Source organism: Notothenia coriiceps, unplaced genomic scaffold, assembly GCF_000735185.1.
Source record: "Notothenia coriiceps isolate Sejong01 unplaced genomic scaffold, NC01 NC01_scaffold00017413, whole genome shotgun sequence".
Taxonomy (NCBI): domain Eukaryota; kingdom Metazoa; phylum Chordata; class Actinopteri; order Perciformes; family Nototheniidae; genus Notothenia; species Notothenia coriiceps.
The window spans coordinates 164,245-186,047 of NW_011350114.1; the positions used below are offsets into that span (position 1 = coordinate 164,245).

The 21,803-nt window shown below is 40.3% G+C and overlaps 1 protein-coding gene across 1 annotated transcript in view; it reads right to left on the minus strand.

Moving 5' to 3' along the window:
• The window catches only part of LOC104950390 (transmembrane protein 132C), a 58,089-nt gene that overhangs the window by 27,169 nt on the left and 9,117 nt on the right, over nt 1–21,803 (minus strand). The window contains exon 2 of the mRNA XM_010776910.1: nt 6,007–6,193. Within this exon, the coding sequence (XP_010775212.1) occupies nt 6,007–6,193 (187 nt within the window). The remainder of the gene's footprint in view (nt 1–6,006; nt 6,194–21,803) is intronic.

A 21,803-nucleotide genomic window follows, 5' to 3' on the forward strand; every position in this document is an offset into this window, starting at 1 on the left:
TTCTGTGTGCAAAGCAAATAAAAACGTTTTGCACAAATGCATGAATCACACAATGCATCCATTCTTCTAACAATCACAATGGTACAGTAAACAAGTTATCTGACCTCGCCCCGGAGGAGCTTTTAAAAGCATTGTGGGAAGGTTAGTTTGAATGACTGATAATTATCAGTTTAGCAGATAGATTCCGCTGCAGCAACATGTATTAATTTAACAAGGATCACATACAAGGAAGGTTATGTGAGTGTGTGCTTTAAAAGGTAACAAACTCAGCTCATACAGTCGCTATGTGGAATTTAAATAAAAAAAGCATCTCAGGGTTAATCGTCTTCTTGAGTGACATTGGAGAACTTTGCCATTAAACTCAGTGTATCTTCTTTTTCAAAGTAACTCCCAGTTGACCTTAGTGTCATAAGGTACAGTCATTCAGCTCATAACTTACTCACTTGTTTCCATACATGCACTCAGGGAATATGTGTCAGTACTGTTGCATGCCCTTTACCTCCTGACCTGGCAAAGGAGTGTGGGAACATGGATGTATTAAGCCATAAAGTGTAGAGGACTTCCATGTGTTGTGGATTAAGTGACCATTCATCACAATCTGTTGTCCTAATTAGCATTAGATGTAGTACACCACATGTGCATACTGCGGCAGCCTCAATCACTGCTACCACTTCATTATCAACCTCTAAGCTGTATTAGATGCTAATGAATTTTATGTTTGAAGGTCCATCTATCAACCTCTCATTGTAAAATGTATGACTCATTCTGCTTCATCCTGAAACACTGAAAAGCGGGGGCATGCTACGCAGTCAGGTACTTTAAGCAGAGGGTACAGTACAGTACATGCTCTTTTGATAAACATCTTGCGTGATATTGCATGCATCCATGCGGCACTCCTGCAGGATTAGCTGGCATATAAGTGCTCATGTCTGTATGACTAACTATGCTTTTGATAAATGGCTCTCCTGATTTCACTTGCCTGGCAGAGAAGATGTGCATTGCAACAGAGGGAATGGAATTGAAAGGAGGAAAATGAAACATTCATTGGAGGATGTTGATAGATGACTTTATCATGTGAGAGCAGAAGTGGCCAGAGAAGGCCAGGGTGATGATGTATTGTTTAACGATACATTGGAGCGGTTGTGAATACAAACGGCTGCTTTCATTTCTCCTCATCTCTATGCCCGCGAATGCTCATGTGAGTGAGCACAGTTTGGTGTCTCGGCTGGAGCAGGAAGACTGATGAGTCCAGATATGATGTATGCCCTGTCCTCCTGCTCCCTCTCCATCACAAGGCATCCACAGCATGGGTAATGATGATGAGGGCAGCCTGGACAGGAGCGCATTACTTCACGATGGTAAAAGATAATGGACCAGCCTCCTACTGTGCAGAGGAATTCGCTCAGGCATCCAATTACTGCCTTTAAAATTCATCTAAAGATGACCCAAAAAAACACACAGCTCTTTCACACTTTAAGTGAAATGGAGAATGCCAACATGAGGCGACGGAGGGTGACAAGGGAGGCAATTAATATACATTGTTAATATATTAATGTATGTTTGTGTGGAGCGAAGCGACACTATAGGGGGAGAGGAGAGGTAGAGAACAGCAGATGAAGAGAAAACCAGTCAGTATTACATTCGAAAGAAAGGGTTCCTGGCGTTTCCTCGCTCTAAACCGATTTAGATTTTGAGTACACTTTTCATTTTCAGCTTTTGAAATAATTGCTGCACTTGCAGAAATGACTGCTTTATGGTTTGAAATTGGTGACAAAGTGGTGAGCGGTGCTCTGAGCACTGCTATTGCAGGTTTGTCTGTGGCAATACACAGGAGGAGCCTTCTTCAAAGGGAACAAGGGGAAAAAAGAGTTTTGTCTTTCAAAACGTCGTTGCTGCTCTCCCAGCGGTGTCACCCATGGCAGAGCCCATCACTTGGCTGGAAAAATGCAATAAAAATACCTTTTTATAATAATTGATTCCAGCAAGGGCATGGTAATTTAGAACACGATATAAATTGGCTGGGAACGGGTCTGTGGAGCAATTGAAGTAATAGGCCATAAATGTGATCAAACCCAAAATAAGCTTCTCATTTTTAATAGTCATTAGCTTCATTACATTACATCCTTTTGAGACATGGTCAGTTATGGATCTTCATTTGGTTTATGAGTTTATTCCTGGTCAAAAACAATTACTGCAGCTTTTCCATTACGACTAATACAATCTAGGGTATTAGACTAATTAGTGCTCATTACAGATGAAAAGACCTTCTAGAGCAAAACCACAGAGCTGTTGTGTCAACAGATGCCTTCAGCATGCTCTGTGAAGTCTCCCCTCTCAACTTGATTAAAAAAAGCGTGTTTCTTCCTCTCCGCTTTCTCTGAAAACACCACACTTTCCCCCAAGTCTTTTCACCTTGCCTCTTCTTTTTTCATCTGTAGCCTTGATTCACTGCCTACATCACTGATCACTACTTCAAAAATATACAACATAGACAAAAAAAAGGCTTAGAGTTCATCTTAACATGGACAATTACAATTGTAGCTAACTAAGAACACAGCTAGATAACCATATAACCCTTAAGCAATATTGTGTGATATTAATGCTGACTGTGATGTTATTTGGCTAATACTAAACAGAACTGGCTTACCGCCATGTTCCATTCAATACTTCGGCTCTCAGAGACCCAGAATTTTTTCTCAGGAGTTAGGGAATGAAACAAGAGGCATAAACACGAGTAAATGTTGGACTTGCAATCGACCAGCGGTGCAAAAGAAGATAAGTCAATGTTGCTCTGATTCTGCTAGCTGAATAATGTTCAAAGCTTACGAAAAGGGATAAATCGACATATTTCAGATCATTTGCTGAATGCTGACTAGCCACGGCCTCAGAGATTTCCACAGAATGTGCTCAACACTTGTTCAACTCTATCCAAGACTCATAGACATTGTTCTTATAAATCTTCCAAATCTGAACTCCAGAGTAGTGGACACCTGTATTATGTTCAGTCAACTTGTACTCTTTTTCCTCTGCAGTACAGATCTAATTGCAACCAACAGTCTCTAACAGCAAAAGGAAATTGGATCTTGTGGGCTGACATATTTGAATTGTTACATCGGCGTACAATACCATGATGATATTCCCATATTGCAATAGTTGTGTTCCCCGTTTTAAAGTCATCCACCATTTGTTTTATGAACATTTGGATAAAGCTGTTCCCTGGTCTCCCAGTCACTACATCCCACCACCAACAAAGCATTACTGGGCACGTTAGAACATTTCTTCTGTCCGCCCACATTTCATATAGCTCTGCTACATCTCCATCTTCACGACTATTAGTGACTTCAGTTATCTGTGCCGCAACCGGTTTTCTTTTCGAATCACTGATTTTGTTTCCCCTTTGGAAGACGCAATATGGGGATGTTGGGCGGTGTGTGTGTATGTGTGTGTGTGTGTGTGTGTGTGTGTGTGTGTGTGTGTGTGTGTGTGTAAGGGGGGTTGACAGCGCTGCTCTTACATTACCTTACTTCCTTTTTTTCTATCAGTGAGGAGTGTAGCAGGGGGAAGGAAGAGGAACTTATCTGTAGGCCTTTCATGCCACAGTGATCCCAAGTAATCTAACTCAGCCTTCCTCTTTCTCGCTTGTGTGCTACTCTCATATTGGTGCATGCAGATTGCAAAAAGCCTTATATCTGTGCGTGTGTGCGTGAGAGTGTGTGTGTGTGTGTGTCCCATGTATATGGGAGAGTGTATACGAGTGAGGAGACAGAAAAGAGGACAGAAGGAGACAGACAGAGTTAATGAGTTCTGAATGTGTCTGCATGAGTATTTGTGTTGTGTGTTAAGTACCATGGGGTGGCTGGGGATGATGTGCACCTTGGGAAGAAGCACTTGGACGAAAAAGGAATTTGAAAAGCGAAGAGAAAATCTCATGATGGAGTAAAAATAAAAAAAGTTAAATTGTCCAAATCAACGTCTTTTCAAAAAAGGCTGAAGATGTAAATGTTTGAAAATATCAACACATTCTGACATGATAGCAGCTAATTCACTGAATGACTGACAGGTCCTCTAAAAGAATAGCTAATCAATGTAAGGAACAGGCTAAATGAAGTCTTTCTGCACAGCCAGGTCACACACACAGTTTAATACACATCTTAATCTCATGAGACGCTCCTACCTAAATAACTCATTGATTTATCCTAGTTTAGCAAATAATTCTAATATCAGGTTAATTGAGATGGATTTTTGCCACTGTAATGATTTATAGTGAGCCATTAAAATCCCTGCTTTTATGAAAAAATTTAGCAGGTTGATTGAAGAAATGCTTGTTAGATTTTGAAGGGTTGGACACTTATTTTACAAAAATTAATACAGGTGACTTTTTCTCTCCTTCGTCATACCATTGAAAATAAAGTTAAATAAACAGGATTTTATTCAAAACGTGTTTTCCTTATCCAGACAATAGCGAATTATGGTCAATTATTTTTTAAGTAGAGATTTTGAGGGATAACAATGTGAATCAAATTTGCAATACTTTTGTCAGTGGAAGATGTAAAAGCAAACTATGTATTCCTAGAGAAAAGGAAGCAGGCTGCCGATTCATCAGTGACATGAAAAAGATGTGAGAGAAGGAACTCGAACAATACTGCAGCATTAAACACATAGCTTCAATTATCCTGAGAATGGATCAGTGGGCGAGGCTGCGCCGCATTCCTCTGAATCAAGGAACAGCAACCCACATGCATCTATCATCCACACAGCTAAGGGCAATACTTAGAGAATAACACTGACACAACAGTCAGGTCTTTATCATGCAGATCAGAAGCACCGAAATAAAAAATGAATGCTATTTTTGTTTTAGCAATCAGCGCTGAGGTGACAGTAGGCTTTCTCTTAAGTCGACACACTTTGATGTTGCTCATTTGTTCACCTGAATGTTCTTGATCTAAATCAGAAGCAGTGCACTCTGGGTCGCTGAACAAAACTCGCAATGTGAAGTTCTATAGGGGGAGCTTGGCTTAATCTACACAACAGAGTACCTGCGCCTCGCTGAGGGAGGCACACCGCTCCGGGCTCCCCTCAGGCCAGAGCCAGACTGCTGACCCAGCTGAGGCCTGCTGGGAGCCCGAGAGGCTTCTAGCAAAGTCTGCACAGACCCACGCCATCGCTCTGCCTTTTTTATCCAAGCAGCAGTACGTGGAGAAAGTAATCAGATCCTTTACTTAAGTAAATATAGCACTATGACAGTTTAAAAGGTCTTTGTTACAAATACACATCCAGGTAAACTTACATTATAACAGCAAAATAAAATATATTTTTAAAAAGGTTATATATGTATGACAGTATGCAGGTTGGCCCCTCTCAGAGTGTTTTGGGGTAAATGATTGCAATATTATTACTGTTGTATCAGAGTATATGCAGAATATTGATTTTGTAGCTGATTATGGTCGAACTAATTGCACTTTTTTGTATATTGTTGAGTAGTGTAAGAGGTATTCAAGAAAATGTTTGGCTTATTTTGATTTATTTTGAAAAGATTGGATAGCACTAAAAGCTCGTCTGGCGTGTGTAGGCAGGCAGGTCCAGGACCAGCATGCATGTCTTTTTTAGAAACTAATCACATCTTTTGTGAAATCCTAATCCTAAATAATTTAAACTTGACATCAATTTATGAATACATGTGCATGTAGTATTTTTAGGCCAGAATATTTTACTCAGCAAGGTGTAAAAGCAAACATCCTTGGAGCTCAGCATGCTATGATGTTGTTCCTCAATTCTTAATTGAACATCTTCTAAAAACACACGACAAGTTTGAGAATACATTCATGTTCCTCCCCAAGACTTCAACCAGACATGATTACAAGTGCAGAAAGGTATTTCAATTATGATTTGAAAGAAAATATATGCAAATGTCCACTTGAAGTGTAAATTAAAGAATGTGGTGCTCGACATTTCACAGTGCAGCCATCTCTCTGGGAGTGGCAGTGTGCTGGAAGCGGCCTCACTCACCATGGCCAGTGGCACGATGCCCGCCAGGTCCTCCTGCGCCAGCTTGATCTCCGTCTCAACCTCTTGTGTGGCGGCACGACTGGACGGGTACTCCACCTGCCAGGCCATCCAGCGGCTGCCCAGCGGCTCCGGAAAGCTTTCCATTTTCAGATCCACCTGGAGCACCCTCTGAACTCCCATTTCAGACCTGCCAGATAACAGGAAAAAAGTTTCAATGAATGGTTAAGCAGATGGCTGGGCGACAGTTGAAAAAGATACAGCATGTGTGGATGTGCTTGTGTTCCTAAGCTTATTCAACTGCTTAAATGACGGCAAAAAGCTAAAGCTGATGAATGTACCTGTGGTTGAAATCTTTGATATTTTACCAACTGAGATTCTTCAAAATGTCAGGCCCCTGTGTGTTTGCCTCTCTGGTCAACATGTGATGGAATAATATCACACCACTTTTTCTATATTCCACTCACAATTTTCCAAATTGATATGCACTGTAAATAGAGCCATAATTTCATGGCTGGATCACAAGGAAGTTCAAAGGGTATGCTTCAGCAAGCGTCACCCACGCTAAGGTGTTGATGTTGGGCTTTGTCACTGGTGCCCTTGTTTGCCGTACTAGAGCGTAAATAAACGACACATTTTGGCACGATCTAAGGCAGGTCCGAATTAAGTCAGACAAATTGAGAGCGTTGATAATAAAATGTCCCCGTAGCGCTATAAGTCTCTGGTGCTCACAGTTTAAATAAAGCCTGGAGGCAGAAAAGGTCAGCTTTACACGGGAGCCGGAGGAGATGGGAAATGGCACAAGATCTGTTAGCCACATCTTGCGTGTCAAATGGCGGGACTTGGGGCCAATACATTTCATGCATGGTCTCTGTGGCACACCGGCACAAAACAACAGCGTGTAATTTGAACATGGTGAAGGGGAGAGAGACAGAGAAAAGGAAAGATGAATAAATCCACATAGTATTTAGTTTGGAGAGAGAGGGGGCATACAGTATAACATGTATCAAATACTGTAAAGCACAAGGCAGAAAAAAGATGACTTACATTCTAAATTCATTAGAAGAAACAAAACATTGCCATAAAACAGATTATTCATGTGAGAAAGACAACAGAGCAAATGTATGACACCTAAATTATAAATAGGAGACTAAAAACAGTAAAACAATAAATAATGGAAAATGTTGTATCCAGTGCTCTCATATTCACGTAGGTCTGACACTATTTCCACATCATACTCATTGTATTCAGTTTTATTCTGAGAGAATGAAAGATGTGTTGTGCAGCAGAACACAACAACCCAATTTTCACATCCAACAGAGGTGTGGATGAATAATTAAGATGACAACCAAATAACTTGTGTCACATTTCATAACAGTGTTCCAATCAGAGCACCGAGCAACTGAAGGCGTAGTACGACATCATGGACTTACATAACCCGTCCCACAATGCTTTGGGAAAAGACAGATGCTAATCTCAGGCCGGTAAAAACCGGAGGTTCATCAGGCAAACAGATGATGCACTGAACGTCCAGAAATAAACATTTGAGAGTATTTAGAGTCAGTGAGCGTCACACAGGACCTGTGTCAGCCATCAGCAGAAATGGCCTACTTTCTACAGCACACGCACACTTTTGCTCCGGAAAATATCACACACTTTAGGCATGCCATTAGAAAGAAAGGCAAAAGAATGAAAGAGACTGCACAGCACAAATGTTTCATTATACACCTCCAAGTACATGAGCTAAACTCCCACCTTCACAAACTTAAAGAGCCTCAAGATAAACAAAGAAAAGTTGACTGATATTAGCTTTTCCTCCCCTTCCGAAATGTCAGTTATTTCCCTCCTCGCATCAAGTTGGCAGAGTTAAATAGCAGCTGCGAAAGTTATAAATGTTATGAGTTTTATTTTATTCCATCTTAGAATAGAAATGCCAGAGAATTTAGATGATAAGAATTGACATCGTAGGTTAAAATTAGACCCTCTGCTTTATTTTAACATGGAGACAAGCTGTTTGTATTTTTTGTTACAGAAATATCCAACTTCAAAAGATGAAAGCAATATAAAAACAAGAGAAAGTGGAGGCAAGGAAAGAAAAGGATCTTAGGCTAGTGCAAAGTTGAGATCAATACAAAGCGAAGACATTCAAAGACATTCTTTGCCTTTCATTAAAGAAATGAATAAAAACAATGGCAGAGTGGAGAACCAGTGAGTTTGAAATATAGTAAAACATGTAAAAGCATTATATTGAAATAATATGTTGTAAGTAGTTCATTTATTGCATTTTATATGGTGACTTAAACCCAAAGCTGCTGCAGGTTGTATATCTACTACCCAATAAATTGAAAGGTGAAAAAGAGTGAACATTTGGTCTCTTTAACTCGTGGTAAAAACTTGGCAGCAGTTTTATTTTATTGTCCGCTGTGCTTGCCCCCCATTGAGACACGTCTCAAAATGAAACCTGACAGAAGCGTGAGTGTCGGGGTGAATAAGACTTTGACGCTTTACACCAGAGTGCCACCCTGAGCCGACTTGCCCTCTTTAAAGTCTGCTAATCGCACAGATCGCTGAGGGAAACTGTTCATTTCTCTGTCACTTCCAGCATGGGGTCTAATTCAATTAGCAGCAAAGGGCCCATGGATGCGCGCCACACAGCTGGTCACAGCCTGATAATTATCTGTAAACTAGCTGTGGTTCGGCTGAATCTGAGGCCAGACAGACGACCAGAGGGCAGCCAAAGGCAATAGAGAGGGGCTCAGTAGATAACAGGCCCTAAAGTTGGAAGCAGCTGGCCCTTTGGCTATGGAGACCAAAATGGAGAGCGAATCAGACTTGACGGTGCTGCCCGAGACCGCTGACAGCTGACTCCCTGAGAGTAGCAGAGAGATGGCTGTGAGGATGTTGTTTAGGCACATTCAGGATGCACATTCATCACCATGACACCAGCTGATCTGTTCGATACGCAGTGACACACAATGAAACATAAATGCATAGCTTGGCATCAAAATGTGAAAAGCAGCAATAACTGAACAAATTACAAGGAATTGGATAAGGATGTTAAATGATTAAGCTCAACAGGGAAGGATCTTGTAAATGAAATATACAATTGAAAAAATAATCATAAAGTATTTTTTAATGGGTAAAAGAAAAAAGGATAACACGGAGCATGAATAGTTATTGATGCGTTTGTTATCTGTAGATGGTATCCTATAACATTTTCATGTTTCAAATATGTTTATAATCAACATGATCAAAACAAGGATCTGTTTAGGATGCTATATGTAGTATTTCTATATATCAAAATGAGTTTTTTCAGTTTCTTGCTTAGAGTTAGAGGAGAAGTTTAATCGCACCCTCAGAAACAGCTCTTGGTCTAAAGTTTCCTGAAATGTCCAACCATTGCTTTAATCATTTGATCTATAAATGCTGAAAAATACACATCACAAACTCCTACAGCACAGGGTGATGTCTTTGAATAGCTTGTATTGCCTGGCTAACAGCCCAAAGGCTTCAGAAATTCAATTTCTTATGATAAATAATAGCAAACACTGAACATTGAGATGATGAAATGGAGTTCAAAGATCTGGATGAAGCAAAGTCTGCCACCAAATATATTTCATTTTTGCCAATTAGTTGTCTTACACTCTGTTCCTTTAAACGTTTAGCCAATTATCTAAATAGTTGCTGATTCCTTTTGTGTCAATCATACTGATTTACCTAGTTTTGGTTCCTATCTGCAATTATCAAAAGGTCACGAGGTGTCAGCAGGTAGCTTTCAAGTTCACACAAATATTTTAACTTGGCATAACATCTTCCACATGTCCTTTCCTAAGTATCGTCAACAAATCCAAACTTCCATTGATCGGCTGTCGTCTTTTACTACACAGTCCAAAAAGCTCTTTGCAGAGGTGATTCAGCTCCATCTTATCTTGATGAAACACGTTAGAGCGCTATTGAATTTAGACTGCAAGAAGGTTAAAGAAAGATAGATTTAAATGTCAAAATGAACAAACAGAAAAAGGACAAAGTTATTGGAAGAGTTTCCTTTTTAGCAGATTTCTCTGAAGAAATAGCTGTAATTGAAAGAGCTCCTTTTGTCCCATTATCAAACTCCCAGTGTCAATGTGACACTCCTAGTTTAATCTCTCCTTGATTTGGTAGGATCCGTGTGCCCACTGTCGCACCCGATGGAGATTAGAGAATAAGAGAGAGATACACATAGAGTCTTTGAAAAAAGTGACATTTTCAGGTCCAATTGAGTCATTTCTCAGCTTGTACATCAAGTATTCTAGACATCCATCTTCTTCACATAATTGTAACATTGTAACAGAAACATTTCTGAGCTCAGGCCAGAGTTGTGCATGTTTTATGTATAAGATACAAGATGTTGAGTACATACCACGAAGGGCCATAACAAACCTCAACAGAGCAGGACGTAACACGCTGACTTCATGGAACAAGAGATGTTTAACAGAAACACAATGGTAGATGAAAATGCATAATGCAGGCTCCTGGTAGCACAGCATGCCATCCACAGCAGTTTCAGGCAGCTGTGTGTGTGTGTATTTGTGTCTGTGTAAGGGGGGCTTCATGCAAACTCTGAACTACTTGTGGAGGCAAAAAAATAATCAAATTTGTGGCTTCAGTGGTGCCTGAAAGCAGCACCTTGAAGCGCTGCTGCTCTCATGCTCTGTCACCTGGAACAGCAATAAACCAGTCAGCACAATGAAGCCTGGACACACACACACACACACACACACACACACACACACACACACACACACACACACACACACACACACACCCAACCAACCAACCAACCAACCAACCAAGCATCTGAATGTGTGTCTGCAAACACTGTGGACCTAATCACTCATGCTAGATGTTTTTTTTTTCTAGGTCTAATACAAACATCAATATGCAACAAATGTCTCAACTAACAATAAAATGTCTGCTACATGTGTTCACTTCTCTATAAAACCTTCTAGTACTTGCAAGTATTACAGCTTGTCAAATGCATATCAGTTGCTAGATTCAAACATTCTTATGCTGTTGTGTCAACAAGCTTAAGTACACAATATCGCTCTGCTGCAAACAGGAGTACTGCGAGACAGAGAGACTAATTTATACGATTACAAAAAGCTCAACTTAAAGACTGCAAATTACATTTGTTTCCATTATCAATTAATCTGGTACATATTTTCTCGTTTACATTATATCACTAGTAATTATAATGTGTACATTTTTCACATATTCCTTGATTGTAAAATGTTGTTGTTTGAATGCTCCATAAGATGATGTATAAATTCCTCTTTTGGAGAAACTGGAACCAGAATTTGTATTTTTGCTTGAAAAGGACTGAATGATTGATCCACCATAAAAATAGTTAATTAAAGGCCTATTTGAATACTAATCCTTCATGCTCTACACAATTTTCATTCAAGAGCTCCTATGTGCAAATGCTGCACTTTCATTACGCTGAATTTTTATAATAGATTTTGATTTATCTTACTGACAATCTTTGGTGGCGCATCTGAATGTGAATGCAAAAAGGCTGAAATCTCCCTCCTCCACTTTTTTTCATCCAACTCATTAAATATATGTTCTGAATGTGTAGCTTCTTGATAACCTAAAAGCCTTTCAAACAGGAGAAATCTTTGAATGGCAAATGTAAGAAGATGGACTATAATTATAAAGCCATATTTTCAGGTTGTATAAAACCCACAGATTTTCTTTCAAAATACAAAACAAAGTATTATCTCAATGCTGGCTAATGCACGATTATTAGAGACGTCAAGAACCCAGTGATGTATCTGTGATCTTATTGAACACAGAATACAGGTAATGGATAGATAAGGGTGATGATGAACCGACACCTGAGCAGTTAATTATATATGTCATATGATATTTAAGACTGCTTATTATATTATATTTGATACCATCCCGATGAAAGGTCCATGAAAAAGCCTATTTGAAGTGAATTATCACAGCCCACTTCCACTAAGCTTCCCCCTCAGAGGTCGGCGCCTCTTTTTGAGTCTGATTTCTGAGAAAAGAACCAAATGGTCACAGCATGCAGCAGAATCCCTCCGCTGAGGAAACCCTTCAGAAACCGCCACATCATCACGGATCTCTGATTAGCTGCGGTGCAATCAGAGCAAATCAATCAGACCCCGAATGCATTATTGCTCGGGATGCATTCAAAGGCCAAAATGTCATTTATTCAATGGTATAATATTGCATATGGACTGGATTTTGAATTGGGTATTTATTATTATAATAATATTCATGAATAGCACAATTTTACAGAGTAGTTTGAGTGAGAGCTGCACAGCAGTAAACTGTGGCCTTATGATGCTCATTTCAGGTTTCATAATTATATATTGGCTTCTACTGTGACATGTTTACATACTTTAATGATTAAAAAAGGTATCATACTGCCTGTGCTGCAGCGCCTCTTTTCACCCTCTGTTTGAAACCAGAGCCCAGTCTGTTCCGATTGGTTTGCTGGCTGGCGCTCAGAGATGTAATGGAAAGGGAAAACCCCAAAAGAACAATAGGGCCCCTTTAAACTACTGCATAGGCAGAGGAAACTTGAGTGCAAATCGAGGTATGGTTCAAGGTTCAAGGTTCTTTATTGTCAAACTAACATAGCTACAGAGTGATGTCAGGTGAGTCCATTAGTATCTTTACATTCCAGATGATAATTTCCCATTGTGTTCCTGTGAAAGTACAGCAAGAGAGATGGTGGAGAAGAGGGGGGAAGCGTGGAAGGAAAAGCACCCTGGGATGCATTTACACAGGGGACCTTTGCAATTCAGCCTTGTCCAAAATAATAAGGGAGATATGTGACAGGATGAGAAAAAAGGTGTAAACTCTCCCTGAAACACTTTCAAATAAAGAGAAGACAGCGATGAGAATAATAGTGATACATTTCAGGGGCGTGTAGCTGACTGTGGCTTGGGTTCATGGTTATGTATTGTATGTAGAGGACACAAGAGAAAAGATGACAGTTAGAGCTGGATAAAAGAGAAAGACATGTGAAAATAATACAGAACATTTTAGATAATAGACTGGATTCGTGATTATGTAAAAAAAATAGGCCTTCTGAGAGAGAAAACATCAAAAATAAGTTCAGTAATTTAATGTTAAAGTCCACGTTATGGAGTATTTTGCCAGACATTGAAGAGTTCATGTGTGTTATGCTCTTGTTGCACATGTTCTAAACATCTGTAGATTAGAAGTGGGAGACATTCACAAAAGTGAATTGCATCTATTGCATTCATAGATGTATCTTATGACTTGGCAAAAAAAGAATGTCAATATAAAACTTTCCTTTAGGTTAAGCACAAAGCATAAAAGAAAAACACCATATTTAAATCCACCTTTTTTCCCTTTCACTTGACAGCAGCAACTTGTTCTTGCAGCAGTGCGAGTGCTCTCCAGGATGTAAGCTATAAAGATCCCTCTGTACAAAGTGCCTGCTGACGGGAGCCACCAGTGCCTAACATTAACTTGTCAACATGACATTGAAAACGACACCAATTTTACATTTGATTAAACCTTAATACCAAGCTGCCTCTGAATGTATGGGCTTGTGTTTGGAGAGTGGGCATACATGCATAAATGTGTGTGTACAGTATGTGTGTATGTGCTTGTGCAGCATTTCGGTATTTCAAGCATGTCGATGTGTTTCATACATGAAGGCTGCAGGGATACAATCAAGGAAGCTAAAGCATTATTCATGTTGCTATAATTTCCTCCAAGATCTGAAACCAATACTTTTGATTTATGGTGTGTCAACTGACATCATTTAAACACTTTTAAACTGGCAGAACAAATATAGAGGAATACTAAACTGGGCTAAAAAAAAAGGAGCTCTCAGTTTTAAATGCTGTGTTGAAGATGTGGAAGTGTGATGACAAACACATAGATTGAAGTAACACACTTTAAAACAGCAGCATAAATCTTTTAACATGTCTGTGTTTAGGCACACACATTCAACACTGTCAGACTCTCCTGGGCAGGACTCTTTTTACAGAAGCCACTGATGTTAAACAGTAACATGAGTGGAATGTTTTTAAAAAGCAAAGTTTTGAGGTAACCTAAGTGACTTCTACTGCGGCGTAATATCAGATCTCCCTCCCTAAGGAGCCACAAAAGGCTTTCTAAAACTTCTCTCCAAATATGCAGTCAACTCAATATGGCGCGTAAACAGATTTTGAAGTGTACATTTCTTGAAGTTCTGCTTAAAATGTTTTTCTTTTTTTGCTAAATGTATGTTTGTGATGATATCCTTTGGTGTTATCTAACTTGGGACTGCTGCTCAACCACATGCTTTTGAGTAATCCATTTGCAAAATATGATGTTTCAGAGGAAAGAACCCAAAAGTAGATAAAGCAGTTCAGCTCCTTTGATGTGTAATCCAATATTGTTGTGTAAAATAAAAATGTAAAAGGCTGATGTGAGCCATGTTTTTCTACTTTTAGTATGTTTGTGAGATAATACTGCTATACAGTATTGCTATGCAGGTATTTGTATTGTTGTTTTGCTAACATTTCACTTATTCTGCCACCACTGATCAAAACAAACCACATAAACCCAATAAAATGTGCAAGTTTTATACACTGATTTGTCTTTGTCTGCTTTTATTTTCACAAAAATATTAAAGGGGTCCTATTATGCTAATGTTCAGGTTCACATGTGTGTTTTTTGCCTATACTGTAACATGTTGACTTGCTTTTATTGTTCTCATACTGCCTGTGCTGCAGCACCTCTTTTCACCCTCTGTCTAAAACCAGAGCCCAGTCTGCTCTGATTGGTTAACTGGACGGCTCTGTTGTGATTGGTCACCAGCTTAGACATGTCAAGCCCCAGGGACGTGCACAGACATTTGGAGGGGCTATTCCTCTAAACTGAGGAAAAAGGGCCTCCCCTAACCCGAAAAAAACACAAGCTGAGACTGACCAAGGCACACNACAGACATTTGGAGGGGCTATTCCTCTAAACTGAAAAAAGGGCCTCCCCTCCCGAAAAAAAACACAAGACCTTTTGAAAATTCTAACTTGTTTATAATATAAAAGGTTAATGAAATAAAAACACAACACTTTCATTGCAAGTGACACTCAGTTGACTTTTATGTCCAACTGCTACATTCGTTATTCAGACTGTGTTCAGTTCAGCCTCTCAAATGCACTCTGAACTGGAGACTTGGGGTTAGCCCCCAACAGAAAATATGTGAAAAGTGATATATTATCACTGATTTGTTTTATTAGTGTACTCCAATGTATGTAGTTTCTTGACATAATCACAGTGCTTCACCTGCAGCTGCCCTGCTGGCACCTTTTATCCAGCTCTGCCAAGTGGCAGTCCTTTTAGCTGCCTTCTTCAGATCTCTCTCTCTCTCTGCTTCAGTCTCCTCTGTCTTGAAAGCATTCTTAAGCACAGAAATTTAACATTAGGCTATGCATGAAAAAAACAAACTATTCTTACATTAACTCATTTGAACAGTAATTCACATCATCAACAATTCAGCTTTAATGTAGTTTGACCATTGCAACTGCTGTGCAGGCTTACTGATAAAATAGGGCTTCTAACTAATTAGCTTAAATAAACTCACTAATTAATGAAACCAGTTCAATACACATTATTCTTATTATTATCATTCTTTATGAGCGCAGTAACGGTAACGTATCTAATTACTTATTTATCTTCCATAGTCTTCATAACGGGGATGGTCAAACTGAAGTAGAGACATGGCAGAAATCATGAAGCGGGACATTGAACTGTTCTCCCGTGAGAGGGCGATCAAGAAAAGAGAGCGAGCGGTGAGGGAGTTTACACAGATGAAAAGACACAGAAAGACAGAAACACAATAACAAGTATATTCAGGTGTTTTTTTGTAAATAACCGACGGTGTCAAGAGGAAGTGAATACCCCTGGTTTGTCCCCTAGTCTAACTGCCATGAGAAAACTCAAAATCAATTTTCCAAAATCCAACACTAGAGGTGGTCTTAAAAGCATATTTAAAAACGGGGACAGATTGACTCGGGGATTTGCCACCAAAGCCAGGCGGCCATTTGGTGTGATCACCATAGCCATATGAGGCCGGACTCGGAGGGCTTTCCTTTGCTTCCAGCCGTCAGATTGTAAACAGTCACGTGACTGGGGGCAGATGACAGCGCTGACTTGGTGTGTTTCCCGCAGCGAGACGCTATAGTACTAATTGTGGGCTTATCATGTTTATTCGGCAACAACAGAAATTAAAATAAAAACTCTCACTCTCTGCAGAGGGGCAGGTCAGACAAAAATGGCAAACGGGCCGTTGCCCGGGCAACATTAGCCCGTACCTGTGCACGTCCCTGCCCATAGCGTATGTGTGGAAAACTCACTCTGGAGGATACTTTGGGATTTAAGCCTTTGCAGACCATATACATGCACAAAAACCTATATGACACACTACAGGAAAGGGAAAGTCCAAACATGCATAATAGGGCCTCTGTAAGCAATGTGCTTTAGGGATAAGGGTCTCTGTCCTCTCTAATGTAAGACATATTATTCACAAAATATAATAAAACAAATCATGCTTAAACAGTAAGACACTGCTACAGTACTTTCAAAAGGGTGTTCTACACTGTACTGCTTTGTTCTTTTCTAATTGCCAAGACAACCAATCTTGGATATTGTATTCCATGTATCTTATTCTCCAGGAGCTCATAAAAAAGGTTGGGCTGTTTCATTTCAAATAACCTACAGTGCCTGAATTAAAACCCAGTTTGAATAGGCATCAGATTCCTTTTAATTTAATCATTTATTCTTTACCCCTTTCTAGCATGCACACAGAGAAAAGGGCTGAGTACTATTAATTATACGATTATAATGAACCATGGGCTCAAACCGGGGGCTTCTGGCTTGTGTGCATCAAACCCAATAAGGGGATCACATTTCTGATTAGCTTAACAGTGTTCTGCAGCATTCATCAGGCGACATATTCAACTCCCACACACTCACTCACTGCTCTTTCTCTCTCCTCAGCTGGTCTCGCTCCCTCTCTACATCATACAAACTGTCAAACATGATTAAATGAACATGGAAAAATTCTTTTTTTTGTTGATAATTTACTCACATATGTGGCCTTGAATGGGACACAGAAGAGCTTTTGTCATTGCTTTGTTGCTCAAATCTCAATAAAACTGTTGGAAGGTTGATCAACATCTACACATAGACTAAAGACAATACCTTACATTTTAAAAGTGCAATATAATGCTGCAGCAAGAAAACTGAGACACCTTATCTCCAGACAGGGAACATAGTTAAAAGTCAATTTGTCTGGGGGCGGGGCAACGAGGGGAAGGACGCTTGTTGTAAAAGGTATAAGAGTGTCAAGAGAGGAATATTCCGTTATTACATTTGTTTCTTAACTTGCTTCAGATTGCCTTGAGGGACACAGGATGCCGTCTGTTTGCCACGGCAGTGGCATATCAATTCCCAGACAACAAAATCTCATCTTGGAGCTAATGAAATGCACCATGCCAACAATTGTCTAATCAAAACTAAATGCTTCTCTGCAGTGCAACATCATTAGAGTCCATCAGCTGAAGGAGGCTCAGTGGTGTAATGGATCCCTAACGACGGCAGCTATCATCACCGGTGATCTCAGACCTTTGTGCATTAGACATTACCTCCCAGTCACTTGCACTTTATATCTGTCTAATTCATAGAAAATATAAACTAATAGCAAATTCCAATATAACAAATTGCTACTTGTACCGACAGTTACACTCAATTTTCGTCACATCAAAGCACTCATCTCAAGGCTGGATAACAGGCATTAACCACAGGGTATGCCCAGCAAGGCTGCTGATATCACACACACACACACACACACACACACACACACACACACACACACACACACACACACACACACACACACACACACACACACACACTACGACTACGAACCACACACACACACACACACACACACACACACACACACACACACACACACACACACACACACACACACACACACACACACACACACACACACACACACGGGGGCAGCAGACACTGAGCCCTGGGGCACAGATGCAAATGCTTGTGCAGATAAACTCTCCCTCTTCTACAAGCTCCCCCAGGTCGCTCTGCGGGGGACATCATGTGACCTGCAGGTGCTGTGACACTGGCAGCGCCTGTCCTCTTCTGGACAAGTCCTTAAAGACCCGCAAAACCTGGGGTCCTTTCAGCTCTGCCACCGTTGGCATGGCAACATAACCTGGATAACACACAAGAGTCATTGACCAGAGGCGCCCAGACCATCGGATCAATGCTACTCTATTACAACCTGTGCTTTATCCCATACCCTTGCTTGTCGGGGAAAGTTAAGCTTGGTCTGTTAGACAAAAGAAAGGAAAAGAGAGTCAAAGGATCAGGTCAATATTACAGCATGTTAGCAAACAGGTCAGAGGCAAATAAGGACAGAAGAGCCAGATGTCAAGTCTGCTGGACCAGCAAAACGTGGTCTGTGCCAACATATGATGAAAAAGCTAAAGGCAGCGGGCAACATGTGTATTGTGTGTTCGCCAACATGTGTTCACATCTGAATGATCACATGCAAACACACTTAAATGTAAGAGTCACACTCCTGCTGGTTCACAGTTAAACAGATGTAAACAGAGCTGCTTTGTTTGTGATAATTACAGTGTTGGTGAGGAAGTGATGCGGAGGCTGTGTGAGCATGATTGCCTTATACCTCAGTCTTAATGCAGTGCCAGGCATCACAGGGGTGAGGGGTAATGATGGAGAGTCTGCTCATGCAAATGTCCTACCTTTTAGGGAATCCTTATGAGATCCATTTTTGATTTCAGGGACTCAAAATAAATCTGTTAAAGCCACATACTGGCTTTGTACTGACAATTAAAATGTGTTTTCTTTTTAGTGAAAAATGGTTTGCATGCACACCTTGTAGAAAATATTGGCGTCCACATTTACTGAGTGTCAAAAACATTTTGCTTTCAATAATTCTTACATTTCACTGCACATTTGACTGATTATGCAAATTACTATACGTGTTGTCTATCTGTCAAACAAAAAAGGTTTGCTTAATTAGCAGCCGGTCGATTTGAAGCCACTTTGGACGATTGGTAACAATGATCCAACTGTTAATTCCCTCTGACATAACATTCTATGATCACTTAATGGAGATTATGAATTCTAAATTACATTAATGGACACAAACATAAATTAAGAGTAATAATGCTTGTCTTTATTAAAGTAAATAGATTCTGAAGTAACTTGACTGCTCTAAGGACTCAATCAATCTGCATCAGAAATGTGCAAGCTCTCCTCAGAGACAGTCTGTAAATGCCTTTGAAATCTCTTTGAAATCTAAACATTACTGCACGTGGACACACTGGCAGTCTCAAGCCAATTAACTGTAAGATAAGTTAATGTGTTAGATTCCTAAAATCCCTGAGCAGCTTTCACAGGCTCTAAGAACTGAGCTTATGGACCCTAATGGCCGTTTTTAAACACATGAGTAGCATTTTATAGTTTCAAAGCGCTATATCAGCCACTCATCCCAGTATACAACTCCCAGTCAGGAGTGCATTAAGGTATTAGGCAGAACTTAGTCCCTTTTTATGCATCATTTAATGAGCTCAGTGCTAAATAACTACCAGAGCAATTATATACACAACAGGCCTATATCCCGCACACACCGCATCCACTTCAGTAAACACAGCAACAATACAACTCCAGACAGGACATTCCATAAATCAAAGTGCCAATGTAATAAAATCTGATCAGGTCTATAAATAAAAAAAGATCATACAAGACCTTATAATACGCATATCAGCAGGCTTATCGCGGCAGAATGTCTCATTGATCAGCAGTTATTGAGTATGATGTGAACGGCCCTCTTGGCAGGGGAGAAATTAAAAAGCATTTTGTAACGGAAAAATCTCCCTCACACACCAAGATGTCTGTGTGTAGAAATGAGACATTGATCCATAATTGGAAGCACTCAGTCATGAAACTAAAGACAAATTAAAGAAAGAAAGCTTTAATGGCAACCATTTACATATTCAGCACAGCCATTCAACGCCGCCTGCAGACTTACAGCTTGTGGGAGATGGAGGGTTGATCCGGAGGCCGTGAAGAGTCGAGTGAGATCACGCTATGATAGACGAGGATCAAGTGTCGGAAATGTCTGACTGCATCAGCGTGAGCCGCTCGCATGACATGACTAAGATGCTATTCAGGCTTTGAGGCACTTTGACAAACAAATCAGCAATGAAAAACATTCATACTAGCATCAAAGTCTTTTGATGACGATAAATCATGAATGTGGTCTTTCCACACGTAGCTGTAAAGGTCTTGAAGTCATCACTTAACCGGGGAGCTTGTGTTGTTGTCTTTTCAGTGTGACCTCCACAAGCCTTCGGATTCTTCACTATCACTTGAGGTTGGAACTTAAATCACTCACATGCATCGGTCCATGTGTAAACGTGCATGCACACCTTTGTGTCTGTATGTGTCGAGTGTTAGCGTGAGCAGGTTCAAGGTGGAGCACACAGTGTGGCATCTCATCTGGAGGCATGTCTGCTGGTGCTGCTGTGTTGGAGCACCGAGGTGCAGCTTCTGATCCCCCTGAGGCTCACCGAGGTGTACACACCGCCTGATTACGTGTCAGGGCTGGTAATTCCGGCTAAACGGGCGAGAGGAGACCCTACGGTGGCATCCTATACTTTTCCTTTGCACGTTATCTGTTGGACAGAGCCACTGCTCTCAACCTGTTAGGCTGGGAATGATAACAGAGGACAGCAAAAGATTGCTTGTCAGGGTTGCCACGCACAAGCGCCGTAGTGCAGACGAGAGGATGTGACTCGTGCCTTCCCTGTTTGTCTTCTGGTTTATTGAATCTGCTCAGAGCTGTCCATTTGTGTTCCACGTGCTGAGCTCTTTAACATCCCTTCCGTTTTCCCCCTTTCTTGTATTGTTTCTTCTGCTAATACCTCTTCTATACCTTTCTTAACAGCCCAGGGCCTGTTTTAATAGGCTTATTTAAATATTTCTCCTGTGCAGGTTAGGAAATGAAAAAGCTTTGGTGCCAGAAAACGCATTTCTTTAAGTGGCATAGGCTTTGGTGTTAAAGCCAATCATCTTGAAGGCCAAGCTAAACTGGGGTTAATTGGAGCCAAGTGTAGGCTAAGGTTTATTATGCCTATAGAATAAGATAAATCTGTAGTGCAGGAGCTTTTGTGAGGAATTTGACTGGCAGTAATAACGACCGTTAGAGCTCCTTCTCACTGATTCGTTGTTAAACATTAGAAGAGAGTGCTGAATGAGGGGAACCTCATTGCAATGCAAAGTACTTGTGTAATAGACACTACAAAGATGTATGTTTTGAAAGCCTGTGGACAATTGCATGTTTACACCTAAGCCCACATTGCCTTCGTGGCTGAGTGCTACCTGCAGCAAGCAAAGCAACAATTTGGATCCAACCACAGGTCTAGACTCTGTCTGTCTGCTCAGAAAACATAGGAACATTTCTGCAGAGGGTACAGTCATACATTTATTTATGGGAGAAGAACACAGGAAATAAATCCATGCTGTGCTTATTTGTAGCTTTTGTTCATAACACTAAAGCATTTCAAAACAAAACTGAAAGCTCCCGATCTTTCACAGAGGGAGGAAGTAAATGGAGGAAGGACATTGTAATCTAATCAGTCTAACAAATGTAGTTAATTGGAAATGTACTTTATTTGGTTTTAAATTAATTCACAGAGAAATGC